This window comes from Lissotriton vulgaris, chromosome 12 (assembly GCF_964263255.1).
Source record: "Lissotriton vulgaris chromosome 12, aLisVul1.2, whole genome shotgun sequence".
In the NCBI taxonomy this organism is placed as follows: Eukaryota; Metazoa; Chordata; class Amphibia; order Caudata; family Salamandridae; genus Lissotriton; species Lissotriton vulgaris.
The window spans coordinates 716,123,529-716,150,507 of NC_141700.1; the positions used below are offsets into that span (position 1 = coordinate 716,123,529).

Consider the following 26,979-nt stretch of genomic DNA (forward strand, 5'->3'; position numbering starts at 1 on the left):
TGGCATTGGTTCTGACCAGACTAAAGGGCTACGTTTGTCCTCTCCTTATGATGTTATTTACATCAGTCATGATCTTTCACATTGTGCGAGATCTTATTGCAACAAAAGATCTTGCCCTCCACCTTATGAACAGTTACATTACATACTCCACAACAATTGACTGTGCAGATCTCCTTATTGGCATAGCCGGTTAAACATTCCCAACTCCACAATAGTAATACTATTTTGTAGTGTCCACTGGTCCGTATGCCTAAGCGCCTCGGATTAGGCAAACTACTCCCTATAATAGCAACACTTTTTTGTAATGTTCATTGGTCCGCACCCTTGCGCATTTAACTATTGCATTGCTAGCGCCTCGGATTGGGCAAGCTAACGGACATTTATGTCTTAGAACTACATGCCCCACAATCCTCAGGGCAGTGGGCGTGACGGTACACGCCTAGCGAGGGAAGCATAATTGTTGCTCCTAACAACGCGCGTTACCTCCCCTTACAGCCAGACGGACGCTGGAAGTATCGACGGACAGGTAAGAGACGATGGCTCTGTGCCTGTCTCCTAGCCACTACACGAGCTTTTCATAACAATATGCGCACACCCGCACAGAGTAGGAGTGAAGGACTACGCCGTTGGTTAGAGCCTGCACCCGCTCGATCTGCATCACAATAACGCTAAGTTAGCGGAGGCGCATGCGTTTCCTTTCCTCCAAAAGCGGCGGAATAGACGCGGCGACTAACACAGTCCTAATCAGTGCGTGTTTAACTCAAGGTGAGCCTTCAACGAACAGGAGATTCTAACACACATCGCGCATGACCTCTTTGACTCACCCGTCATAAGTCATGACTAAGCGGTGATTTTAGATATACTTAGTTGCCTCTTTTAAACTTCCCCGTCTTTTGTTTTCGAATAACTAAAAAAAGACAATAAATAGAGGTTTGACATCTACAATGATATTTAAGCCTGCCGAGGTCCTAAACTGATAAAATCGGCCTCTGAAACCCACAAGCACGCCGAAACTAGCTGTGATTAAGTGTGAAGTCGGCGTATGCTGACATGTCTTTGTCCATTTTTTTCTCATTCTAGAGCGGTGCTTCAATTACCTGAGCTGTGAGCCAGGTGAGGTGAGGCAGTACTCTCCTGCACAATATGGTAAGTGAGAGTCCTACCACATATCATTTCGAGATATTGTGGTTAATAGTAGGAATTAAAGTACTACGGAGAGAATAACATTGTGGTTCTCTTTACTGATATGATATACCATGTGAATTGCTCTGGATATTGTAGACATACTAATTGTTGATTTTTCTCTGTTCTTTTTTCGACTATGTTTTTCTCACACTGGACTTCCTAGCTGGGAGAATGATCCTTCATTAATACCCAGGTGAAAGATTTCCTTTTCTTATTGATTTTATAATACACTACTAGCAGTAGCGATACAGGTCCTGATGAATGCAGTTGATACCTATGTGATCTAAAGTCTGCTGAAACATGTCATGTCGACCAACCTGTTGGTAGCTATTAGGTGAAACTACCAATTTCGCACGTTTTAAAATCTTAGAAACACTGAGGTCTCTAATAAATAATTTTTCCTCAGGGTTATCTAATTTTAATGTCACTACCCTGCACTTCTTTGCACGCCAAAACACACACACCCCCCCGCACTGCTGTTCAGAAGCTCCCTGTGACCCGGTTATATCATCACTGGTTCTCATGCTGTTCCAATTGACCATACCAAAATACTATCCTTCTTGGTTGGAAGGAACCCATATGATGAAAAGGGCGCCAAGGATGAGCTACTGATGGGTATTTTTTCAATAACCATGAATGATGTACCCAGATTAGTGGACTATTGCCACTGATGTACCCAGATTAGTGGACTATTGCCACTGATGTACCTAGATTAGTGGACTATTGCCACTGATTCTTACACATAGTCGTTTGCTCAGTAAAAATCCAAATCTTGACCCTCCACTATTATTTGTATTTTGCTTATGTAAGGTGAGCCATTATCGCAAGCTTTATACTGTAGTGGGTAGTCTTTGAGGGGGGTGATGAGTGCGTTCGACCAGATTGTAAAAATCCTTAGGCTTAATCCTTGAGAAACTGTAGTGGGTAGTATCAACACGTGAATAACACAATAACAGACCAGTGGATGAAGAGACAAAACTGAAAACCCCTTTAAGTAAGTATATTGTGAATGAAATTTTTGTAAAATTAAAAGATCTTGGCTAATGCCAGACCTATAAAATGAAATGAACTTCTTTAGCTTCCAGTTGAACGCATTTTAGACCCACACCAGCTTGCAGGCTTTTGGAAACAAGATCAAATACATACCTGTAGCTCAGTCTCAAGGTTTGTCTTTGGACCTAGGATGCTTGCCACCATGCTGTCTGTCACTGGGAAGTTGTCTGGGATTTTGTTGCACCTCTTAATCAGCATAGGGTCTACGCCATTCAGGAACTGGTACCCAAAAAAGGTGTCTTCTTTCCAGTGTTGACACACATACTCTGTGCGACAGAGAGCACAGGAATTTCAATAAGATTATAATGGCTAGAAAGTAATAATCCTCCCCATTTTGTAAGTGGTGTTCTCATTAACAAGAAGATAGTTTTCTCACTTACATCTCTTCAGAATCTTCTGCCCTACTTTTGCTTTTTGTCCCCTTAGACCTTACTACTTTACAGTGAGTGTATTCAGAATGTAATCATTTGATGTAATTAGGACCAGCAGTCTATTACCATGGGAAATTGTCATTAAAACATTTGTAAGAATTTTGTAGTAATGACATAGTGCAACCAATGGAGCTGACGCTGAACACAAACTAGTGCTAACAGCTTACATTCTTTATACTACAACATGTGCTTAGCAACATGTTCTGGCGAAGCACGTGACAGCCTTGCACTGGGGAAGCAAGTGCCAAGAAAGGTAGGGCAAGGGATAGGATACTAGAGTATTTACCATTAATACAGGATACTACAATTTTATCAGGGATTTTTATGCACAGAGGATCCAAGATGTTTTCTCTACTGAAGCACATGGATTAGTAATAAAATCTTAGAAAATCTTAGAAAATGTACAAAAATGTATAGTTAACAGGCTTCTTTAAAGACTTAATAACCTGAAATCCAGAACCTTCGATGTACACAATAACATTTTAAATTGGCAAACATTTAGGGGCAGATTTACAAGGCCTTTGCGCCACTTTTGCGTCACTTTTACTATGTTAAAAATGACGCAAAAGTGGCGCAAGGGCCTTGTAAATAAGCCCCTTAGTATTTAGCACAGTGCTGCCAGTGCATCACAAAGCTAAGGTCTACAAATAGGTCACAAAACACATGATGGACACTTTTTGGATGCTGTGTTAATAAAGGCATGGATTGGTTTTGCTGTGTGCCTGAATATCCCTATTGGTGGCTAGATGTTTGGTCTACAATCTTTAACAGGGATATAGCTACCAGTGATGCAGCCGGTGCAGTGCACCGAGGCCCAGAGGCAGGGGGTTGGGCCACTACACCAGCTCCATTAGCCCTGAGAAGGCACCTAAATACCCATGCTAATTTCCGATGCTTAAGGAGCATTAAAGATTACTTTATATTTTGATGTGATCTTGTCATATTTGCTGTGTGCTCAAAGACAGAGGTCAAAACACAATCTAACCATCTTTATACATTGCTGCATATTCTTTCAACATGTAGACTTGTGTTTAATTCTCTTTCACTTACAGCAAAGTATAAGAATTTTGTAAAGTGAACTATATGAAAATACTACTGGTCAGAAAGGAAAGGCTTTAGGATGTTGTTTACTTCTAACATACAACAAAATGTAAATACCTCTAAATGCACTGTACAAATATTTCAGATAATAAACAAAGAGCAAAGCACAGCTGATGATCTTTTTTCCTACTTCTGAAGTGTGATGGACACAAAGATTTTAATAAGATTGAAACAAATCAAGATGCAATGTAATGTAATGATGATACTTGTAAAGCGCACTGTTACTCGGGGTGTCCTGGTGCTGAAGACCACTGGGGAACCCGTCTTGGCTTTCCCTGTGAGATGGTCCGAGGCGAGAATTATCGAGTCAGTTGACCCTGGTCCACAACCCTGCGGCGTCGGGAATTGAACCCTGGTCCCGGGCCGTTCTCTGCTTCCGGGTCTACCACCTCTAACCAGTGAGCCACACCACTCCACTTTACTTTACTTGGTGATGCGCAATGACTAATAATTGTTGAATCCGAGTTTCCACACTTTATGATTTACACACTGTTAGACCTGTCAGCCCTTTGGGTGGTCCCTCCTATTTAATTATTCACTATATTTATTACTAGCAGCCCGTCCCAGCGTTGCCTGAGGCAGAAAGGGGCTGGGGGCAGCATTTGGGGCTTGCGTGCACTCCCGCCCCGGCCCCTGCCCGCCACGACATTGTCTGTGTCCCGGAACCTGCGCCTTACCTCAGCCGCCGGTGTTCAGGGCCAACCTCCAGCCCCCCTCCCCCTCCCTCCCCGGCCCGGCCCGGCCCGGTCCCCTCCCGGCCCGGCCTGCTCCCGTCCCGGCCCCCTCTCGCCCATGTACCGGAGAGCCTGATCCTTACCTCAGCCGCCGGTCCCGATCCAGGCGCCCCGCCCGCAAAGGCCGCCATTTCGCCCAGCAGCAAGCAGGGCCGCGGCAGTCCTCCCAGCAGGTTGCGATCTTCGCCGCCATTTCAGGAAGTGTTGAGGAAGTGTTGGGAGCGCAAATTATGTCATCACGCAGACGTCGCGGCCGGCGCTACTTGCAAGGGACTACTTTATTTTTATTTCTAAATTTTTTAAACACCGTATAATTTTTATTTTTAATAGCCTATGTCCTTCTCCTTGCCCTGAGGCTTTCAAAGGTGTCTTGGGTGTTTTGATTGGTGGTGTACTTTTCGAGTTTACCTGGCTCAAAGGACACAGTTCTCTCTTTATAATAGTAGTATAGATTATTATTGTAACACGATTGGCCTCTGAAGTTTAGTCTTACCTACTCTGTGCCAGGCTACCCTATGTGGACTGGTAACCCCAGGTCCAACACACACTATATAGCTTTATCAGTACATCTGAATGTCTGTACACATTTAGTTGTCGTTTTACTAGAAAATGTGCTGGACCTTCTGTGTTTCTGCTCCCTGTGCTCTATTTCTATTTGTTTTGGGTCTGGCAAAAGGCTGTTTTAGCTGTCTCACCAGCCTCACATTTTCTCAAAAATAATACATAATCTTAACTAGAGAAAAGGGGCTTTGGGTAAGCCCACTTCAGTTATCCATTAGAGAGTGTGCCATTAACAAATTGGTTCAGCCCTTCAGAACAGCATACATGTAATTGAGCCTGTGGATCAGGCCTCATGAGCCATTAGCTCTGTTTCCAATGTTTGACTCTGCCTGGTGGACAACTGCTGGGCTTTAGGATGTCAGGTAGCCTGAGTAACAGCATTTTATCTGCTTACTTTGTAGTTCTTCTCATCCAACGGAATCCAACCTCAGGAGACATGTCATTTAGTTCATCCTCCCTGTAGTTCAGCTGCAAATACAGCCTGCTGAAAACTGAGTAATGAGAATACCAGCAGCTCTGCTGCCATTGCAGCTGTATTACAGCTTCCTCATGTAGAACATCAGGCATCACTACTGCAAGCTTCAAAACCATGGTAAATCTTGAAACAATAGTCTGCATAAAGTCATAAACTATCATTATTTACTGTTCCAAGATGGCAAACCAGTGCAAAGCTTTACGTTTTATTGCAGCACATGTCTACCACATTTAGCTGATATATTGTTTCTATCTTTCTGTATTTTTTTAGCATATGCTTGCACTACAAAGAACCTTCATTTTTAGAAGACATATGGGACTTTTTTTAAGATGCCATGACTCTGCCAGGCAGAAATCTACAGAAATTGGACTCACATAGTCTCCAGAGCTGGTCTATGTAAGGCAGATGGGAGATCGGATACCCTCAGTTGACATTCAAGTTTCAGTGTAGCTTACCCCCACAAGTTTGAATTGCATTAGTAGACCAAGGGCCAGATGCATCAAGCTAAAAACCGGTCGCAAAGGGGCAGATTCTCAGAATCTGCCCCTTTGCGATCAGTATTTTAGCATTTGGGATGCATCATCCCAAATGCAAAATTCGCAAATAGAGAATTCACTAAATTGCGATTGTTTGCATATAAGGAATCTCAAATTGAGATTCCTTAAATGCAATGCATGAAAGTTTCAAAAATAGTGAATTCGCTAATAGGGCGAGCAAATTACCACGAAGTACAACTTCATGGTAATTTGCAAAAACTTTGAAAAATGCACTTTTGTGCATTTTTCAAAGTTTCATGTTGCGCACACACATGCCCTAAGGGCATGTGTGTGCGCAACATATGTGCACATATCAAATTCAGGAGTGCAACAGGGTGTTCTTTGGACACCCCTGCACCCTTGAACTCGCAATCTCAATTTACGAATCGCTAATTGCGATTCGCAAATTGAGATTGTCTTCCCATTCATTCCTATAGGCCTCTAGGCCCATAGGAATGAATGGGGAGGTATTCATTAATTGCGACTCGCAATTTGCAAGTCACAATTAAGGAATTTTAAGGAATCGCTATTTTTGTAGTGATTGCTTGATGATTCCATTTTACTATTCCTTATTAGCGATTCCTTATTTTTCGCTAATAAGGAATCGCAAAATGGATGCTTGATGCATCTGGCCCCAAGATCCTGAATAATCATACGCACCTCCCAGGCCACCATCTGTCCTAACTCTGCTCCTTCCTAGTGAGAGGTCTAACTGTATGTGAGCAGTGTGCTTTTGAAATGCGTGCCTGTCTAAATGTAGATTTACCATGGTTTTGTGTGAGTGCAGGGTAAGTGGTCTACATTTTGAAAGTTGTGTCGAGTGAGGCACATGCTTGTGTGAGTTAAGTATGAGGGATGTGCCTTTATGAGAAAAAAGTGTGAATGTGGGGTTCCTGCATGTTATGTCTATTGGCTTTGGTAATGTTTTTAGGTTTATGGCTTTGACATCCAGAAATGCAGTCCAGGAAGTAGAAATACATTACTGTGTGCATGCAAATAGCAATGAGTTTTGATATAGCAGGAGCAGACGCAGATACCGACTCTATCAAAGGAGGTTGGGGAGTGCTTGGGACAGCTGACAGACCGAGATGTCACTCTAGTGAGGGGGGGGTTTTATTTTGCTTGCACAAGGTGCCATGCTAACCTACCTATGCCACTGATCTCTAAAATAAATATTGGTAATGTTCATGTTTGATATTCTGAGGCTAAGATCAGGACTCAGATGCATTTTGTGTATAAGAAATAAGGAACATCTCATCGTCACTCCCAGAGTCAAGAAGGCCCGAACAGGAGGAAGGCGCTTCTCGGTCCACACCGCACGCCTCTGGAACGCCCTACCTCACCACCTGAGAACTGAACTCAACTACCTACGGTTCAGGAAGCAATTGAAAACCCACCTCTTTCCTTAACCTGTCTCCCTCCCTGCCCCTGCTGACCCTCAGTTGTACTGATCTTAGCGCTGGGATACTTACGGGTGACTACGCGCTCTATAAAATTAAATAATAATAATAATAAGAAGAAGAAGAAGAAATACACTGGCTCTGATTTGCTAAGGAATTATTTGAGAAAGTCGAGTAACTCCCTAGTGGGCTGGCTTTTTATGAGACGCAAACCCAATGGTACAACATCTACACTGCCATAGGTACTGGAGGTGGGAGTTCAGGGGGTGCTGCAGCACAATTATATATTTACTATGCTAGAGTTCTAAAGGTGAAGAGTAATTTTGATGCCTTTATATTTTGTGTTTAACCTATCACATTTGTTGTGCGTTCAGGGACAAGGGCCAAATGTCAGGGTATGTCTTCTGACAAACTGCTGCTTATTTGGAAACTAGTGTTTATTTGTATTTCTCTGAATGCAAAGTGACAGCATTTTGTAAAAGTGACCTAGGTGACAATCTTGCTGGGGTGCAGAAAGTGAATGGAAAGGCAGTAGAATTTCAGTCTTTTTCTAACATACAACAACATTTAAATACCTGTAAATTAAAACTAAAAATATTTCAAAATGTAATACAAATATTAATAGCATTTACGAAAAAAGGGAGCATTTTTTTAAAGTAATTCTGAAGTGTGAGATTTTAACACGATTCAAGCCAATCACTTTACTTGGTGAATATATATTCATATAACCCGATGTACACATATTATCGTTTGAGAGACATAGTTTTACCAGTAAAACTGCATGTCTATTCAAATATACTGGCCATTTCAACTGAAACTGTGCTGTTTGAAAATGACAGCACGCTACCACTAGTTCCCCAAAATGCACCACTGCCTACATACCCTACCCATAACACTCTCCTGCTGAGTGGGTGTCCCACATTTGCTACACTTCTTTTGTGTGACTCTTGGATTTTTCAAAATTTGTTGCCTTCAGTGGTGTAACATTAATGGCATGTAACAAAGACTCAATAAGTAATATTTAAAAAAGGTACTAGATAACCATACACATATAGTTGCAAAGAGAAAAGACAAGGAAGACTCCGAGGTTAGAGGATGTGCCAGAGGCACTATGTATTAAAGAGAAAGTGTCGGGAAACAGTAGTATCAGCATTGTTTACAATGAATTTATGTTTGACCTGAAAACACTTTGTTTCACAGACGTGCTTGTGACACACATGCTGGATGGCGCAAGTGACAAGTGACACAGCAACGAACAGCGCAATATGAACAATCTATACTACTATTATAAAGCAAGAACTTTGAAACTTTGAGGCGGGTAAACTCGGGAACCACAGCGCCAATCCACACACCCGATACATCATTGTAATCGTCAGGGTGTGCAGATGGACATAGGCTACATAAAGTATAAAAATATGCGTTATTTAAAAAATGTACCTTAAAGAAAAAGTAGTCCCTTCGAAGTAGCGCCGGCCACGAACTGTGTGCTGACGTCAGGAGCGCGAGGGGAGCGGCGTCCAGGAGCGCGAGGAGGAGCGGCGGACATGGCGTGCGGGACGAGCGGTGACCAGCAGTGGACAGGCGGTGAGGACCGGCGGACAGGTGGGAGGAGCGGTGGCGAGCGGCAAGGAGCGGCGGAGAGGTTAACTGAGGAGCGCGGGGTAGGAGCGTCGGCTGAGGTAGCGGCGGCTGAGGTAAGGCTCCGGGGGACCCACGGACAATGTCGGGGCAGGCGGGGGTCGTGGCAGGCGGGGGGCGGGGCAGGCGGGGGACGGGGCGGACGGGGGCCCGGGCTGCTGGACAATGTCGGGCGGGCGGGGGTCGGGTGGGCGGGGTCCCGGGCTGCTGGACAATGTTGGGGCGGGCGGGAGTCGGGGAAGCCTGATTGCTCCCGGACAAGGTCGGGACGGGCTGCTAGTAGTGAAAATATTTATAAGATACTTTAGGCTCACAAATAATTATTTACAAGATTTTACAGAGGATTTAACAATTTGTGATCCAGTTACGTTGGGAAGTCAACAGCGTTTTGTCCCTTAATAAGTCATGGTCATCTTCAGGACCAGGTTACCATTGTATTGGTGCTGTACAAACGGAAGTAATGAAGAGAGCATGAGACGCAGAATAATAGGAAAAGAAAAAAGCATTTAACAAGATAGTTAAAGAAATTTACTTGAGGGCTCCTGATTGGTGGGGGGGAGTAAAGTACTATGATGGCTAGGTCTCTCTTGTAGGTTCCAAGCACCACCGTAGTTAGGGCGCTAGAAGCCAGAGTCCATATGAGATGTATGCTGGAGAAAGGGGGGAAGAAAGGGAGAGGTGTAATCAGAAACAGGGATTGCCGGGGGAAAGGAAGGGAAGTGAAAAGTACCTGACAGGACCTGGATAATGGAAGGGTAGAGAAGAACTCACCCTCATTAGTCAGTGGTACAAGTCCCAAGGTTTCCTGTGTGTGATGTGAGGAGGTTGGTGGCCACAACCGGTGTCACAGGAGAAAGTCCGGGGGCTGTGGATATTATGGAAAAAACATAAGTGGTGTGTAGGGCAGGAGGGCCGGAGAGTGGTGAGAGGAGGAGCCCTAACCTGAGGGACGGCCTTTTTTTGTGGCAGTCAAGGGCAGGATTGTAGTAGGGTTCCGGCATCAAAGAGTAAGCATCCGGGGGCTGGGTAAATGGAGAGAAAACCGGCATTCAATTGGGGCAATACACAATAGTGTTAGAAGGCCGGGGCGTGATGCGTGAAGGCACTTACCCAGAGAGATGTCCAGCATGGAGACCAGCAGGTCTGCAAGGTCCGAGCTGGATCCAGGCAGGGCTAGAAAAATGCGATCAGCCTGAGTCTGATTCACCAGGGCCAGACTGTAGCTTCAGCAGGCCAAGAGAAGTCCCAGCAAGGGGCATGTACATCAGAAGGGGTGAATATTAAACGGACAGAAAGACTTATCCTGAATCGGACAGTAAAGAGACTGAAAAGATTTATGGGATGGATACAATTTGAAGTAGAATGAAGGCCTCAACGAGAAAGAGAGGTGAATGCATACATTTAGAACAATCATAATAATTCAAAGAACAATTGTCGAGTGATCAATCAGAGTTAAGCTTGCATGACTTGCTTGTGTATATTTATCAAAACGGGAAATTGAAATCCCCAGTGTGTACCGGGGGAGTTGCCACATAATGGAAGCATGCTAAGAAAACAGGGATTATCCAATGGGATATAAAAAGATGGAAATGTCAAGGTGTGTAAATACAGGGTGGGAACCCCAAGGGAAAAGAAGGGGCTCAACCGACACTACCCGCCAGGGTGGCAATCTCCAAGGGTTGGCAATCTACAACAATTCCTCAATAAATGTGAATGTAAATGGATCACAAGGTGCAACTGGTTCTGGCAGTCTTGATGGGAACACCCTGATAAGTAAAACTTGCCCCGCCTCTGTGATAGAGTGCCGCTAGGTTCACATCGTATTGCCCCAGTGGGCGCCACCAAAGTCAGCAAATATTCACAATATAAAACCCCAGTGGGTGAAAGTTAGCTTCTGCGGATGCTGCCTGCATTGTTCCGAATTCACTCAAACGGTCTTTCTGCTCCATAGCGCTCGACATCTGACAAGCGCTGGATCCGTCATAAGAAACAGCGGGCTTCCTCGCGACCGGGACTGGCCGCCATGTATCCACACAAAAGAAAGCTTCCCATTTGAGGCGCCACTGCAGGAAGATGAAAATCCTTTATTGAGGGACTTGCGCAATGCAGCACCCAACATGAAGATTCCTTTCAAAAAATAAAACGCCCAACGCGTTTCGAACAGCGAAGTGTTCTTGTTCACGGGCACTGCAAACTGGTTCTGGCAGTCTTGATGGGAACACCCTGATAAGTAAAACTTGCCCCGCCTCTGTGATAGAGTGCCGCTAGGCATGCTGGAGCTCATGGTTCACATCGTATTGCCCCAGTGGGCGCCACCAAAGTCAGCAAATATTCACAATATAAAACCCCAGTGGATAAAAGTTAGCTTCCGCGGATGCTGCCTGCATTGTCTCGAATTCACTCGAATGGTCTTTCTGCTCCATAGCGCTCGACATCTGACAAGCGCTGGATCTGTCATAAGAAACAGCGGGCTTCCTCGCGACCGGGACCGGCCGCCATATATCCACACAAAAGAAAGCATCCCATTTGAGGAGCCACTGCAGGAAGATGAAAATCCTTTATTGAGGGACTTGCGCAATGCAGCAACCAACATGAAGATTCCTTTCAAAAAATAAAACGCCCAATGCGTTTCGAACAGCGAAGTGTTCTTGTTCACGGGCACTGCAAACTGGTTCTGGCAGTCTTGATGGGAACACCGTGATAAGTAAAACTTGCCCCGCCTCTGTGATAGAGTGCCACTAGGCATGCTGGAGCTGGTGGTTCACATCGTATTGCCCCAGTGGGCGCCACCAAAGTCAGCAAATATTCACAATATAAAACCCCAGTGAGTGAAAGTTAGCTTCCGCGGATGCTGCCTGCATTGTTCCGAATTCACTCAAACGGTCTTTCTGCTCCATAGCGCTGTGAACCACGAGGGCATGAATATATAACAAACACCCCAAGTGACTTTTGGATGCGCTTTTCTTTTCAGTAAACCGCATCGAATACCCTTCGATGCAGGCTCATGGGGCACGCTATGTTTGACATATCAGTATGTATAACTATGTTAATTTTGTGAATGCATGCAACAGGTGGCTCTGTTATTTCTTTATTTAAAAACTACCCAGTCAACAACTATATTTACTTCTCTCTCAAAACACCGACTGTTCTCATTAACGAATTTATTAAGTAGAATGTTGCCCCAACTATAACAACAACCCCGTCATCTTCTCGGGGTCGCAAATACTGTAGCTGGGCGTGTCGAATGAATGTATTGAGGCATGTGTGTTGGTGTGAAAAATTTTGGAGGGTTACCACTTACCCGAGACTGAATAAGCAATGGAGAAAAATATATCACTGTCACATGATGATAAATTAACGAAGATGTTACAAAAGATAACATATGCTTTATCCCAATGTGACCAACGCTAATATGAAAACATTGAGAACTGTGAGCTGAAATACTTGTGCTTTTTCTTTCTCTCCTTTTCTTTTATTTCTTTTCTTACAGAGACCACAATAGGTCCATTATTTTTCCCGCTTCACCGTGGGCCAACTCAAGCCCACAAGCAAAACGAAGTAGCTGATTTTTGCTACTCTGTTTTAGGACTTTAGGCATACCACTTAGTTTTAAAAAAACTGAGTATAATTAGTAGGGACCAGTAGAGGTCCTGAGGAGTAAGCAGGAGGGGACTGCTCACGAAACATGTCCTGTCGACCAAGAAGATAGCGTAATTCGCTCTACTGAACCCTATTTTAATGTTCCCAGCCAGAGAAGTTAATAAATAATTTTTTTCTACTAGCCAGGGAATTTTTAATTTGCTCTCACATATTTAGGTCCCTACACTTTTCAGTGTCCTCACACCACACATAGCCTATCGTCACAATACTAAGTGCTCCCGCGTAGCTCGTAGGTCTCAGCACGCCCTGCCCCATAGAGGGACAAGAAGACCCCTATGATGAAGCATGACACTAAGGGACTCTTAGTGTGTGAGGGGTATTTTAAAAGCACATAGTGCTCCTCGTTTGCAATCAGCAAAGAGAGCCACTCTCACAAACCCTAGATAGATAATCACAACAAAAATTTATGGTTATTCACTTTTTGCACATTGATAGAATCCTACTGTTTGAGCATAGAAATCTCCTCCTACTACTCTAAATGCAGCCCAGGTCTTTTGAGCCCAACCCTGACTCATCCAGGAAAAGTAGGACACACCTCGACCCCCCCAGGTGGCTATCTGAACAGAATACACATCTCCTGCCTCTGTCACTTCAAAATCAGACAGTCAATACACATCTCAGCAGAGGCACAGAGTATGACTAAGCAAGAAAAAACCTGCTTTCTATAAGTGGTATTTTCAAACACAGAACATAAAAATCATCTCTACTAAAAAATGCATTTTTACATTTTGAGTCAAGACATAATAAACTTCATTTCCCTATCTTGGCCCAGTGGGAAGTTATGCTTAAAAGATGTTATAAGTAAACTCCCATTGTATCCTATGGGACAGATAGCCTTTAACACACACAGCACCCTGCCTACAGGGGTATCTTGGGCCTACCTTAGGGGTGACTACCATGTATGAAAAGGGAAGATTACGGCCTGGCAAGTGGTTGTAGTTATCAGGTCGACATGGCAGTTGCAAACTGCGTGCAGACACTGCAGTGGCAGGTCTGAGAACCCTTCACAGGGCTGCTTTTTTGGGTGGTACAATCAGTTCTGCAGGCTCACTAGCAGCATTTGATTTATAGGCCCTGAAACTCTCAGTGCACTTTACTAGGGACTGTCTAGTAAATAAAATATGTCACTCATGGAAACACTAACCCATAGTACAATTTACAACAGGAGCACTTGTACTTTAACACTGAATAGCAGTGGGAAAGTGGGCAGAGACAAAAAACCATCAAAAAAAGAGTCAAAACCGGGAGGTCAGAAAACAAAAAGACAGGGGAAACATGCCAAAAGATGCCAGGTCTAACAGACCCACACATACTCGCGCACCTAGTCAAACACCCAGAACCCCTCTCACAGACCCATTTACACAGTTATATAGCCACTCACACCCAGTCACACACCCACACAACCACTCAAATATCCATACAGCCACTCAAACATCTACTCAGGGACCCATAAAACAACTGGGACACCCATACAATGAGTCACACACCCGGTCAGAGGCCCAGAAACCACTTGCACACCCATTTACACACTCATGTACCCACTTACAAATCCACTTACAGAACCAGAGAACCACTCATATATCCACTGACAGACCCACACAGGAACTCACACACCTATTCAGACACTCACATACCCGTGTACACACTCATACAGCTGCTGACATACCCAGTTACAAACTCACACTGCCTGTTACACAATCACTCACACACCAACTCATGGACTCACAGAACCATTTACACATCTAAACAACCACTCACACACCTTCTCATACAACCCTACAGCCACTTACACATTCTGTCACAGATCCAGAAAACCATTTAAACACACACAGGCACTAGACTACTACTCTCATTGCCACACAGTCGCACTTACACCCAGTTACACACCCACACAGCTAATAACATACCCATTTAATCCCTCATACACCCACACAGTAACCTACGCTGCTACTCACATACCCACACATAGGCAGTGATACAGTTATATAAATTGTAATAGGATATCTTTGTATTAAATGTGCTGCTGTTTTGAATTGAAATTGTGCTTTTTTTTGGGGACAGATCTGCGGATCAATCATGGATCCACCTGCAACATGGCTGGCAGATCCTTTATTTGGCTGAGCAGCTGCGGCGTACCCGAGTGAAAAATGTGAAACAATGATTTGAATACAAAAAGAACCAGTGTTTGGGAAAAAGGATGGCTCAGAAAAGAGCCTTTGTGTTTATGGTGCATAGATGACAATTACACAGAGAATGGAGTGCAGTCTTTTAAGTTGTTGAGGAACACCCTGTTGCCTATGTCTATGAAATGGACTCCATCTCTTTGATAATTTCATCCATATCAAAGTGTAAGTTGTTATGGTATATAGAGCCCATCTTGTGGTCTCTGAGAAATGCAGAAGCAGCTTAATTTACATGTTTCCTGGTTTCCTCTATCTGCGGACAATGTTGGGTTAACCACTGCAACTTCTGTCTTTGGCAAATGTTGGCGAACACAAAGCCAGTATGTGAGAAATGTGACATTAATTTAGCAAAGGTATCATTCATTAAGATGTCCAGTCCTAGCCCAGTAATTGTGCCTTGGCCATTGCCATCACAGTGCACAATCATGAGTTCTGGAGGTTGGCAATCTGTAATGCTTTCAACCAAACTCAGCAACAGATGCCACTTTAACCCTCTCTGGCCAATTCCAGTAATGTCTACATTAAGCAAGCCTAGGTCCCAGTTTATTGCACTCTTTCTAGCACTCTCTCTGGCACAAAACACAAAACTATGGCCCAGAATCCAGACTCTGACTATTTTTGAGACAAGCAGGAGTAGCACACAGGAAAAGGCTGCAGCAGAATGAGGTAGTTTTGAAGATGAAAGTAAGCCTGGGAGGGTAACTCCGCTCAGCCAGCGGAGTTTAGAGAGTTTTGCCTACCCTGCGTTCCGTTGCAAATGCGAAGTTTAGCAAAACTCCGACTCCATGGCGAAGCGGAGTTAGCCGGCCCCTCCCAAAGTAATTATAATGTAAATAAAATGGAACGTACCTGCTGTGGCTGCCTCCTCCTCACCATGCTTGCTCTCCTTCCTCGTCCTCGCTGTACTTCTTCTTTGATAACCCCCATGTTGTATGTCTTATAATTACTTTGGGAGGAGGAAGGGAGTGGAGTGGAGTTCCACAGAGGTTTTTTTTCCAACTCCGTGGAATTCCGCGTAAAGGCACTATGCCTGCTCCGCCCGGGGTTAGATGAAAAGCAGTTATAATGGAGGACAGTTAGTAAAATATAAAAGAGCATATTTGTTTGGATGATGGAGGGGTGCAGGAAACTAAATTAAGATAGCGACTTTAAGAAACAATGCAACAAATTCTATGATTGACTTTGGAAAAATAAAAAAGTTACGTTGCTTGGGATTTGCTTGGAATTGCAAACAGTCAATCACATCTGCTACAGTTAATGTGAAACTAGTATGCTTTTGAGAGATAGGTTTGTGAACTGTTGACCTACTGATAGGCAGAGGCTTTTGGAAAGATGGTTTATATGGAAACAGAGCTTACTGTATCCAATGAGAAGTTGAGGTTTGGATGTTATCCTGGAATCACAGCTGATCCGTGGTGGCATTGCGGCACTTGTGGGGATTCACCAAACTCATAAAATAAATATGTTGTGAAACACAGATAGACTTCAAAATATTTATTTATGGATATGGTTTCTTTGATGTAAATGTTAAAATTTGTAGGCTCTGTATATAGTATTAATATATATTTTTTTCCATTTTATCAAAGCTGCGGATCCACCACATTTTCATCGCAGGAACTAGTAACCATAGAGGACTTGTATAGGCTCCCTTATTGAATTCACAGTGGCTCCGCAGGTCCATAAAATTAATTTAAAAAAAGAGAAAATCTTGGTATATTGCATTTATAGTTAGTAAATAGCATTTGAAAAATGTAAAATGTCTCCAAAAAAACCAAAGTTTACAAGGACATTATAATTAGGAAATAGAATTTTAAAAACCATAGTAATTCACTGAAAAAAACAAAGGTTGTAGGGACGTTATAGTTATGTTCAGATTTTACATCACTCATGACATGGTCAATGACATCACTGATGAAATCTCAAATGACATCACTGAAGGCATCACTGATGACATCATCCAGTAAAGTAAACCTCATTATACTTCATAAAATACCATTTCAGTTTTTTTAAAAGAAGAAGACACAGGTGAGAGATGTACAGCACAGAGCTCACTGTGAACTTATCAACTGCTACACTCACTTATCACCTAAGAGACATATGTCAGCGGATCGTCCTGTCTCTTCTGAAGCACTACTCCAAACACTAATGACAGTAAAATGTCTAACCGTATAGTCTATTCTATTGCAAATCACAACAACACCATTTATAAACCTGGAAAGATATTTTAGGGCAAATTTCAGATTTAGACAAACCACTGCAACATACAACCAGTACAGAGGTCTTAGCAGACAGGCCACTGTTCCACAAACCACTAGTAACATTGGGCTAGATATAGGTAAATCAGATTTACCGATTCATAAATACCGAATTTTACTGATTCGGTATTTATGAATCAGTAAATCTGATGTAGGTAAAAATTCGGTAATTTTTACCGATTCGGTAGGATTCGGTATTTACCGATTCGGTGGTTCCGTAATTACCGAATCGGTATTTGCCATTGATTCCTATGGGCTTTGAAGCCCATTGGAATCAATAGCAAATACCGAATCAGTAATTATCGAATCAGTAAAATTACTGAATTGACAGGGGGAACAGGGTGTCACTTTGACACCCTGTTGCACCCCTGTTTCAGGCTTGTGTGCCATGTGACACACATACATGCCCTTAGGGCTTGTCTGTGTGCCACATGGCACAGGTGTACATGCACAGATGTGCATGTACACAGGGATTCGTTATTTACCATGTATTTGTATTACATGGTAAATACCGAATCCTGAAAGGCCAGTAGCACTGTTAACCCCTTCCATGCTGGTGACGAACCCCAGCCGTCACGCTCTGCGGCGCTCGTGTGCTGGTGACAGTATTTTCGGCCGTTTCCGACCGGTATTGGGCTACCTACATCTGGCCCATTATTCTTCATCCTGGAGATAGGTGTGAACAGAGAAGTCAGTCTGTCATCCTAGACAAAGGTCTTAGTGAAGAGATGCATTTATTGCAATTTAGTACTACAGTTATTCATCACAAAGGAGAGAGGTCTAGGTAAACTGCTCAGTATGCTGTGAAACTGAACTATACTCAGCCATCTGTCTGAAGTGAAGTCTCAATTATAAGCTTAAACAGTAGCAAACCACTATCATGCACACACATCAGCAGGGGGCATGTGTCAGTGTAGAGGCCAGTTCACTGATAAATAGTACACCCGCTTTAGTTGTACAGAAAAAAAGTGTGATTTAATTTATGTAGTAGCTTTGTATATATATATATCTTTAAGTCTCAGAAAAAATGATGGAGGTTGTCATCAGCGATGCTATTTTAGATGTAATCAGTAATGTCATCGTGATGTGATGTCACTGACCATGTCATGATTTATGTTATATGTAAAATCATAAGTAGTACATTAGGGGGGGTGTACGTTATAGTTAGCTCAGGTAACTATAACTGCGGAATTTCTATGGTTTTGTGTGTGTAATATCTGAGCCGAACTGTAACGTCCCGGTAACCTTTCTTTCAGTATATATATATATATATATATATATATATATATATATATATATATATATATATATATATATATATATATATATATATATATATATATCCACGAAACTGCTTCAAAGCTGCTCCCGCATGGTAGTCCTTTAGCAAGCAGACACGGACCCGTTTTTGGTATTCGAATCACAAGTTTATTTGTCGGCCATTACGTGTTTTGCCACCCAAGGTGGCTTGATCACATGACAACACTGAAACGGTACCAGACCAATTATGAAGCTACACCTTCACGCGTGATTGCTGTCGTGAGGTAAACATTAAAAGAAATATTTGATTCTTGTGGCAGTTTTAAATAAAGAGCAAAAAATAATGAGCAAAAAATAAAAAATAAAATATTGATGATAGGTGCAATATTCGCAAAGTTCTAAATACCTCTGTTGCAGTAATGCTTTTTAGGCCAATTATCTAAAAACCATCTGTGGGTTCTTAAAAATTTAACATAAGAATTAAATATGCATTATAAAAATTCTTAAAAACAGTATAAAAGTACAAAAATATATAAGTACAAAAATATATATATATATATTCCATGTTTAAGAAATGTAAAAATTATGCCTAAAAACATTAAAACTTTTAATCATAAAAACATGTTTTTTTGCTGAGGTCCTATACATCGTTTTTGAAATAAGCAAGGGCTCTTAGACATGTGCAAATATTGTCAAAACTGTGAAATCATATCTGTTCACAATCAATTCAAATTTGAAAAAATGCTCACATTTGAAATAGTTGCATAAATGCAATCTATAGTTCTAAAATCTACAAAGAATCTAATAATTAGTGCTTAGTGCTACCTGTATTTCATATAAGACACCCATATATATCTAAAAAAAACACATGTGTGCTGTGAGTATAGTGCATAATGTGAAGAGGTAAAAAACCAAAATGATCATTGGTTGAGAGAAGTGTCAGCAATAAAAATAGCGGTACTTTAATAGCTCCAGAATTTTTTTTTAAATGTTTCAGTTGTGTTTCTAAAAAATGGGGCAAACCTCAATAGGTAAAAGAATGAAGGTGATACCTGAAAAGGATGTACGGGGCAGGACAAAATGGCAGTGGGTACAGAGGCTACAAGAATAGTTACAGACAAGTGTATAAGTCCTCTGTATTATTAAGACCCCCCGGGGTGTTGCTGTTTAGGTAAAGGATATAGAGGGTTTCAGTTTTCGCACCATATGTTCTCTATCACCGCCCTTTTTGGTTTTAGAAATGGCATCTATAACAAAATACGAGAGATCTTGGAGGTTATTGTAGTGTACCTCACGAAAGTGTCACGCAACTGGGTATGTCGGGTCATGGTTATTAATTGCCCGAATATGTTGTAAGATTCTTTTGCTAACAGGTAATTTTGTGCTCCCAACTTATTTTAAAAGGCATGTGCATTCTAATATGTAGATTGCAAATTCCGTCTTGCAGTGAAGAGGCTTGTTGATTTTAATCTCCTTTTTACTGAAGGCCGTGCAATAGCTTTTTTTATTGGTGCCATATTGGCACGCCTTGCAAGATATGCACTTAGTGAATCCGTTAGCAGCCATCATCCAATTTCAGGATGGTGATGTTTCAGTGCTACTGGAAACCAATTTGTTGTGCATGGAGTGCGCCCTTTTGAAGGTAATGCTAGGTCTTATGGGCATTTCAGCACCTATTATTGGATCACTTTTAATTAAAGCCCAGTTTTTGTTTATGATTTTAGTAATGGTTTTTTCCTTGGGCACTGTAAGGAATTATTAACCTTACTGATTCTGAACTAGCCGCCTCTCTCAATGTCCCATCCTTAGTTTTTCTTGAAATGAGGAGATCCTCTCTGTTTAACTTCAGGGTTTTATTTATAGCACTCTGTATGGTTTTAAGAGGATATCCTCTAGCTAGAAATCTGTCCTTGCACTGGAGTGGGGCCTCAACCAGATTCTTTTGATGCGTACCATCTCCCCATAAGGGATGCTGTGCACCAAATGCCTAGGATGAAAACTCGAAAAGTGCTGAACTAACTATAAATCATGTCCCCTCAATGCACTGCTTATGACCTCACATATTATTTTACTCATGACATGGTCAGTGACATCACTGATGACATCTCAAATGACATCACTGATGACATCATCCACTGAGTTGAAGCATTTTTTAAAGAGTTTATGAGAGTTAAATATTGGTAAATTAGTGGGTGTATAAGGGCTTACTTCAGTGGGTTTGTGGGTAACTGTATAAATGAATAATGAAGTATCTCAGTGAATGTATGGGTGAGTAACTTCATGTGTTAATGTCTGTATCTGTCTTTCAGTTGGTGTCTAAGTGGTTATATTGGTTTGTGAGTGGATAAATGAGTTTCTGTATGGGTGAGTGATTGCTTGTCTGAGTATGTGTATAGGTATCTCAATGTCTGTGTGGGTGGGTGAGGAGGTATGGAAGTGCCTGTATGGATGAGTGCGTGGGTGAGTCAGTGGCTTAATGGATTAGTGAGTGTGTGTGTAAGGGGCTGCATGGGTGAGTGAGAGTGTGTATGGCTGTGTTGGAGGGTGAATCGATGTGTCAGTGGTATATGATTGCGTTACTGCATATGTGAAAGGCAGTATAGGTGAATGCTGGAGTATATGAGTGATGGAATGTATGACTGAGTGATTGCAAAAGTGGCCATATGGGTGAGTGTATACTTGTGTCTGACTGTATAGGTGAGTGAGTATGTGTTAGTATATGTATGAATATATGAACTGGTATATGTATAACTGCATCGGTGCGTTAACCGCTGTGTGATTTATTTTATAGGTGAGTGAGTAGATGTGTGAGTAGCTCTATGAGTGACTGATTGTGTGTGAGTGGCTGTATGGGTGTATGAGTGGATATATCAGTGGCTGTATTAGTGAGTGAGTTGGTGTATGAGTGACTGTATGGGTAACTGAGTGGATGTGTGTGTAGACCTATGAATCATTGATTGGGTGTGTAAGTACTGTTATGGGTGTGTCAATGGTTTTAATAATGGTAGTTGGGAAGTTGGTGTGGGTGTATGAAAGGTTATATTGGGGTTTGAATGGGTATGTCAGATATTCTGTGGATGATGCCATCAGTGGTGTCATTTGAGATGTCATCTGTGATGTCACTGACCATGTAATGAGTGAGACAATGTCTGAGGTCATAAGCAGTGCTTTGCAGGAGCACGAGTCATAATTAGCTGACTGCTCTTGTTTTGTACAAGTGAAATATCAGCCTAACTATGTCATCCCTGTAACCTTTGTTTTTTTCAGTGAATTTCTATGGTTTTTAAAGGAATAGTCCCGGTTGCAGAGTAGTGAAGAAAGGGGACGGGTCTCCAACCAGTTCTCAGGAATTCCACTGTCTAGGACCTACAGGAGGTACCAGGAGGGCTTCTTGGCCCCAAGGTCCCCGCAATCCCCTCTTGAGTAAAGGAGACCGCATTCCCTAACCAATAGTGCACCAGGAGGCAAGTTAGCAGAGTGTTGGAGAAAGGTGGCCTGCCTCCGTCAACTTCTCAGGAATCCTGCTGTGTGGGACTTACTGGAGGTAACAGGAGGAGTAGTTGGCCATCAAGGACGTCCTTGGGGGCCAACTACTCCTCCTTTTGGCTAAAGGGGGATGACTTCCGTTGTACATATGCTGTCCTGTGGCTTGGCCAAGTGTGTGGACATAAAGGTAGCAGTACATGAAAGGGACTGACACAAAACCCATTTACTAAATTTCTGTATTATTTTTATTTTTTATTTTCTATTGGAAAGAGATCTAAAGATGTTTTCACCTGGAACTACAACTATAGTGTACATCATTTTATTTTGTAAACAATGATAGCTGAATATCTGTAAATAAAACCATATTTAGGGGAAATGCAACTTCCTTCTCTAGTACCATGTTCTGCAGAGTACAAAACTCCTAACACCTGAGAGGGATTTGTAGTATAATTTAGAAATGATTATGCAATCTTAGTAGCTGACAGTTTCCTCTATTCCTGTAGCTAAACATGTATGATGTAGGTGCAGTTTGAAAAGCAAGCACACAGAAATGTGACATTATTCCACTGAGATACAGACACTTGAAGAGAAGCCACATAATTCATGTTTAGTTGTCTGCATTCCTTGAACGAAGTACCATATCGAAAGAAGTATATATATCCTCTTTTCTACTTGGTTTTGCTTCTCCCTACTCAGAGAAATCCTTCTACAAAACCTGACATCAAAATTAAGATGAAGAGAATACTTTGAGTGATTTTTCACTTCAGGTTTCAAAAAGATGTATTTTTCCTCCTTAAAACGTAACACTAAGGGACTCACTTCCTCCCAACACCGTTGCGGTCTCGGGACAGACCGACCTGCGGTCGGCAGTCCCGACACCGCTATTACAATACGAATGCACATGGTGTGGTCGCATACTCCCATTTCTCTATGAGAGCTTGTGCTGCAGCCATAAACCGGTCGTAACACAAGCTTCCATATAGAACACATCATATGTTTCCTGTCATTACTTTGAGGAGAAGCCACCACAAAACGGGTCTCTAACATGTACTTTGCACAGGCACACATAAAGAATGCTGCCATGTACGTAGACAGGGTGCAGCAGTGAGCGTTCTTAAGGCCAGGTGATATTGTACACTTGCTGTTTAGCCTGACCAAATTATCAAAAACAATACGCCATGTATGTTTTCAAGTCTACCCGGTCACTAGTTAGTCTCTGTGTTAAATTCTTAAAATGCAATCAGTTACTCAGGTGTATAAATCACAGTGCTTAATCTGATTAAGCAGTGACCTGCTTAAGGATTTCGCATGCTAATGTATAATAATAAATAAACATTCAACTATCCTATGGGAAGTAAATGAGTAAACAGCCAAGGGCGCTTGTGAATGGAGACCAGCCTGCCAGCTAGACAAGTATGTATAAATCATTTTGTTTCTAAAGAAAAAACACAAATGGATGGTTGCACTATCACCACGCAGTAACTAGGGCAGGAATAACAGCCAACCCTCAGTAATTAGAATTGTTGGTTGCAATTTGTTGTACCGCTATATCAGGGTGAGCCGGTGTAGGCCGCAAATAAGAGCGGGTCAGCATTTCATTGCCACCTGGTTAGCGGTCAAGTTTCTATCGCTGCTTGATGGAGGAAGCCACTCTACCTATTTAAGCTGACGGGAGCGCGCAGACACTACACTCAGCCCGCTACACTTGTTGAGTGAAATAGTACATTTTTGCACAGTTCGAATGTTAAATTTGAACTATTGCACAGTCTGGTTTTAAACATTTCATTTTAAATACTGCTGATCTGATATATGAATTGTTGGTTGCAATTTGTTGTACCACTATATCAGGGCCAGCCTGTGTACGCCGCAAATAAGAGAGGGTCACCATTTCATTTCCACCTGGTTAGCCGTCTAGTTTCTTTCGCTGCTGGAAGGAGGAGGCCACTCTCTCTATTAAAGCCGAAGCAAACACGAGTGTGCAGACACTACGCTTAGCCCCCTACACTTGTTGAGTGAAATAGCAGATTTTTGAACAGTTCGAACCGCAAAATTTTCAATATTGCACTGTTTGGTTTTAAACATTTTAAATACGACTGATGTGATATATGAATTGTTGGTTGCAATTTGTTGTACCGCTATATCAGGGTGAGCGGGTATATGCCGCAAGTAAGAGCGGGTCACCATTACATTGCCACCTGGTTAGCGGTCTAGTTTCTTTCCCTGCTTGAAGGAGGACGCCACTCTCCCTATTTAAGCTGATGCAAACTCGAGTGCACAGACACTACGCTCAGACCGCTACACTTGTTGAGTGAAATAGCAGATGTTTCACAGTTCGAACCACTAAATTTTAAATATTGCACAGTTTAGTTTTAAACATTTTAAATACTGCTGATGTGATATATGAATTATTGTTTGCAATTTATTGTACCGCTATATCATGGTTAGCCAGTGTACGCCGCAAGTAAGAGCGGGTCACCATCTCATTGCCACCAGGTTAGCAGTCTAGTTTCTTTTGCTGCTTGAAGGAGGAGGCCACTCTCCCTATTCAAGCCGATGCAAACGCGACCGCACAGTGGACACGTGCAGCGGATGCGCAGAAGGTGCGCCAGAGGTGCGTCAAAGGAAAGCCCGTCTGCACCTATTCGTGCACCGGCCACCCACAGCATCAGCCATGCTGCCGGTTTGGGGAAAAAATCGGCGGGGTGCGCGTACCACCGCTACACGGGAGAGCAACTCCAGGCAATAGGGGAGAAGGGGATATTGATAGCGAGTACAAGCCCAAAGGGATTGCAGGGATGGCCTTGGCAGTTGCAGGAAGGGACAACCTTAAATGTGGTTTAATTAATGTTAGATCCCTGGTAAAACATCACATGGAATTCCAACTACTGCTGGAAATACACAACCTGGATGCAATGTTTATCACAGAAACATGGACGGATCCGGGTTCTGATTTTGAACTTGGCATTCCCACCAGGATACAAGGACATCCATAATTCACGGCAAAGCAGCAGAGGAGGAGGAGTTAGGGGTTACTTTTAAGGAGAAATGGAATTTCACCTTAATCGACATTGATGATGCAGAAAGCTTTGAACTCTTGGCATTCTCACTAAAAATTCATAAAGGGCATCTACTGACTGGCATAGTAGGCAGCAGGCCCCCTGCTTCAGCTAGCCCCCAACTACCGGCACTAATCGACGTTATTAGTAACATGGCACTTATTCATACTAGTCTGTTTATTCTAGGGGATTTTAATCTGTGGTCTAATGGGAATTTAGACTCATCTTCTCCAATCTTGTGAAAACCTGAATTTGCAACAATTTTTACCAGAACCAACACACAAGGGATGACATGCATTAGATCTGATTTTTGCTGCAAAAAACTCTATAGGGTTGGAAGGCATCCTACCCTTGGGGTGGTCTGACCACTACCTTATTAGGTTCTTGGAATTTAACCCCAGAATGAATACCCCAATTACCTCTATGAAAAATAATCCTCGAGACAGGGACTCAAACTGACTTTGAAAAAAGCAAAACAATCCCCTGTGTTTTCTGTTAAAAACTTGCTGGAGGTGAAGTAACAGGTGGACAAAAATGATGTGACATTCTGTGAACAGATAGGCCATATGCTAAATCAGATCGCTCCTATAAAAAAGCAAAAAAACATGCAGACTGTCATCTCCTTGGTACAATGATAAGTTAAAAAAAATTAAAAAGGGCTGCAGACAGGCAGAATGAAGGTGGAGAAAAGCATATGCAGATTAGGATAAAACAGCCTTGAAAGCGGCAATAGGTAACTACAAAAAAGAAACCTCAATAGTAAAAGCAGAGTACTATGGAGACATCATCTTGAGAGCGTCAACTAGCACTAGGAGTATCTTTAAAATAGTGAATGACCTCTCCAATCCTGACTGCACAAAAGATAAGATTAATGCCACACAGGACCTTTGTGACAGCCTAGCAGTCTTCTTTGAGGATACGATCAGTAAAATCATTGATGGCCTGAAAATGGCCAAAGTAGATAAGGTAGAGAATCATAGTAGTATGATTAGGAGGCCAACGCTGACTCAAAAGGAGGGATGGGTAGGTAAGGAAAAATTGGACATTTTAGATAATTTTGAAATTCCCTCAGAGGAGGACATTAATAGACTATCTTTAAGTGTCTCCTCTGGCTCCCCAATGGATCCCTTACCACACAGGATATGGAAGGAATTAGGTGCAGAACTCTTCTTGCTGATCTGACAGATCTGCGGCCAATCCCTAAGTAGTGGGGTGGTGCCGGCTTCCTGAAAACAAGAAAAAGTAACGCCACTCCTGAAGAAAGCCACGCTCAATCCTGTGTGCCCAGAAAATTTGACGGCCATCTCTCTTCAACCCTATCATGTGAAGATCATGGAGCGTCTGGTCAGCAAAACACTCTCACAGTTCTTGGAAACTAACAATAAGCTTGAAGATGTGCAATTTGGTTTCCGTCCAGGATATGGAGCAGAGACTGCCCTGATAACAGTACTGGATGAACTTTAAATGAGAGCAGACAAGGGACAACCAGTTATTTTGGTTTTGTTAGACCTGTCTGCCGCATTCTGTACGGTAAACCATACAATCCTCTTGACAAGGCTCATAGAAGTTGGGGTAGAGGGTGTGGTTCTGAAATGGTTTCGATCATACTTGTCGGACAGACGACAGGCACTAACTAGCCTTGCCCCCTATCAATCGGAATTTACCAATATTCAGCATGGCATACCTCAAGGATCAGCAATTAGTCCGATATTGTTTAACCTCTACATGAGCCCTCTGATTTCTATCATTAGGCCCACCATGTCAACCTGGTGAACTATGTAGATGATCAACCTATCCAGTCATTGGAGGGGAGCCAATCTTGACCACAGAAGACTTCCATTCATGTATTCAGGATACTGCATGATGGCTTAGGAATAATTCTCTACAATTTAACGGTGAGAAAACAGAGATCTATTGATGTGCGGCTAAAAAAGTTCCGCTCCCAACTAATTTATGGCCTATCCC

The 26,979-nt window shown here is 42.5% G+C and overlaps 1 protein-coding gene across 1 annotated transcript in view; it reads right to left on the reverse strand.

The window, feature by feature from the left end:
- The window catches only part of LOC147678099 (hydroperoxide isomerase ALOXE3-like), a 234,013-nt gene that overhangs the window by 72,699 nt on the left and 134,335 nt on the right, over positions 1-26,979 (reverse strand). Inside the window, exon 6 of the mRNA XM_086945961.1 lies at positions 2,332-2,504. Coding sequence (XP_086802087.1) covers positions 2,332-2,504 — 173 coding nt within the window. The remainder of the gene's footprint in view (positions 1-2,331; positions 2,505-26,979) is intronic.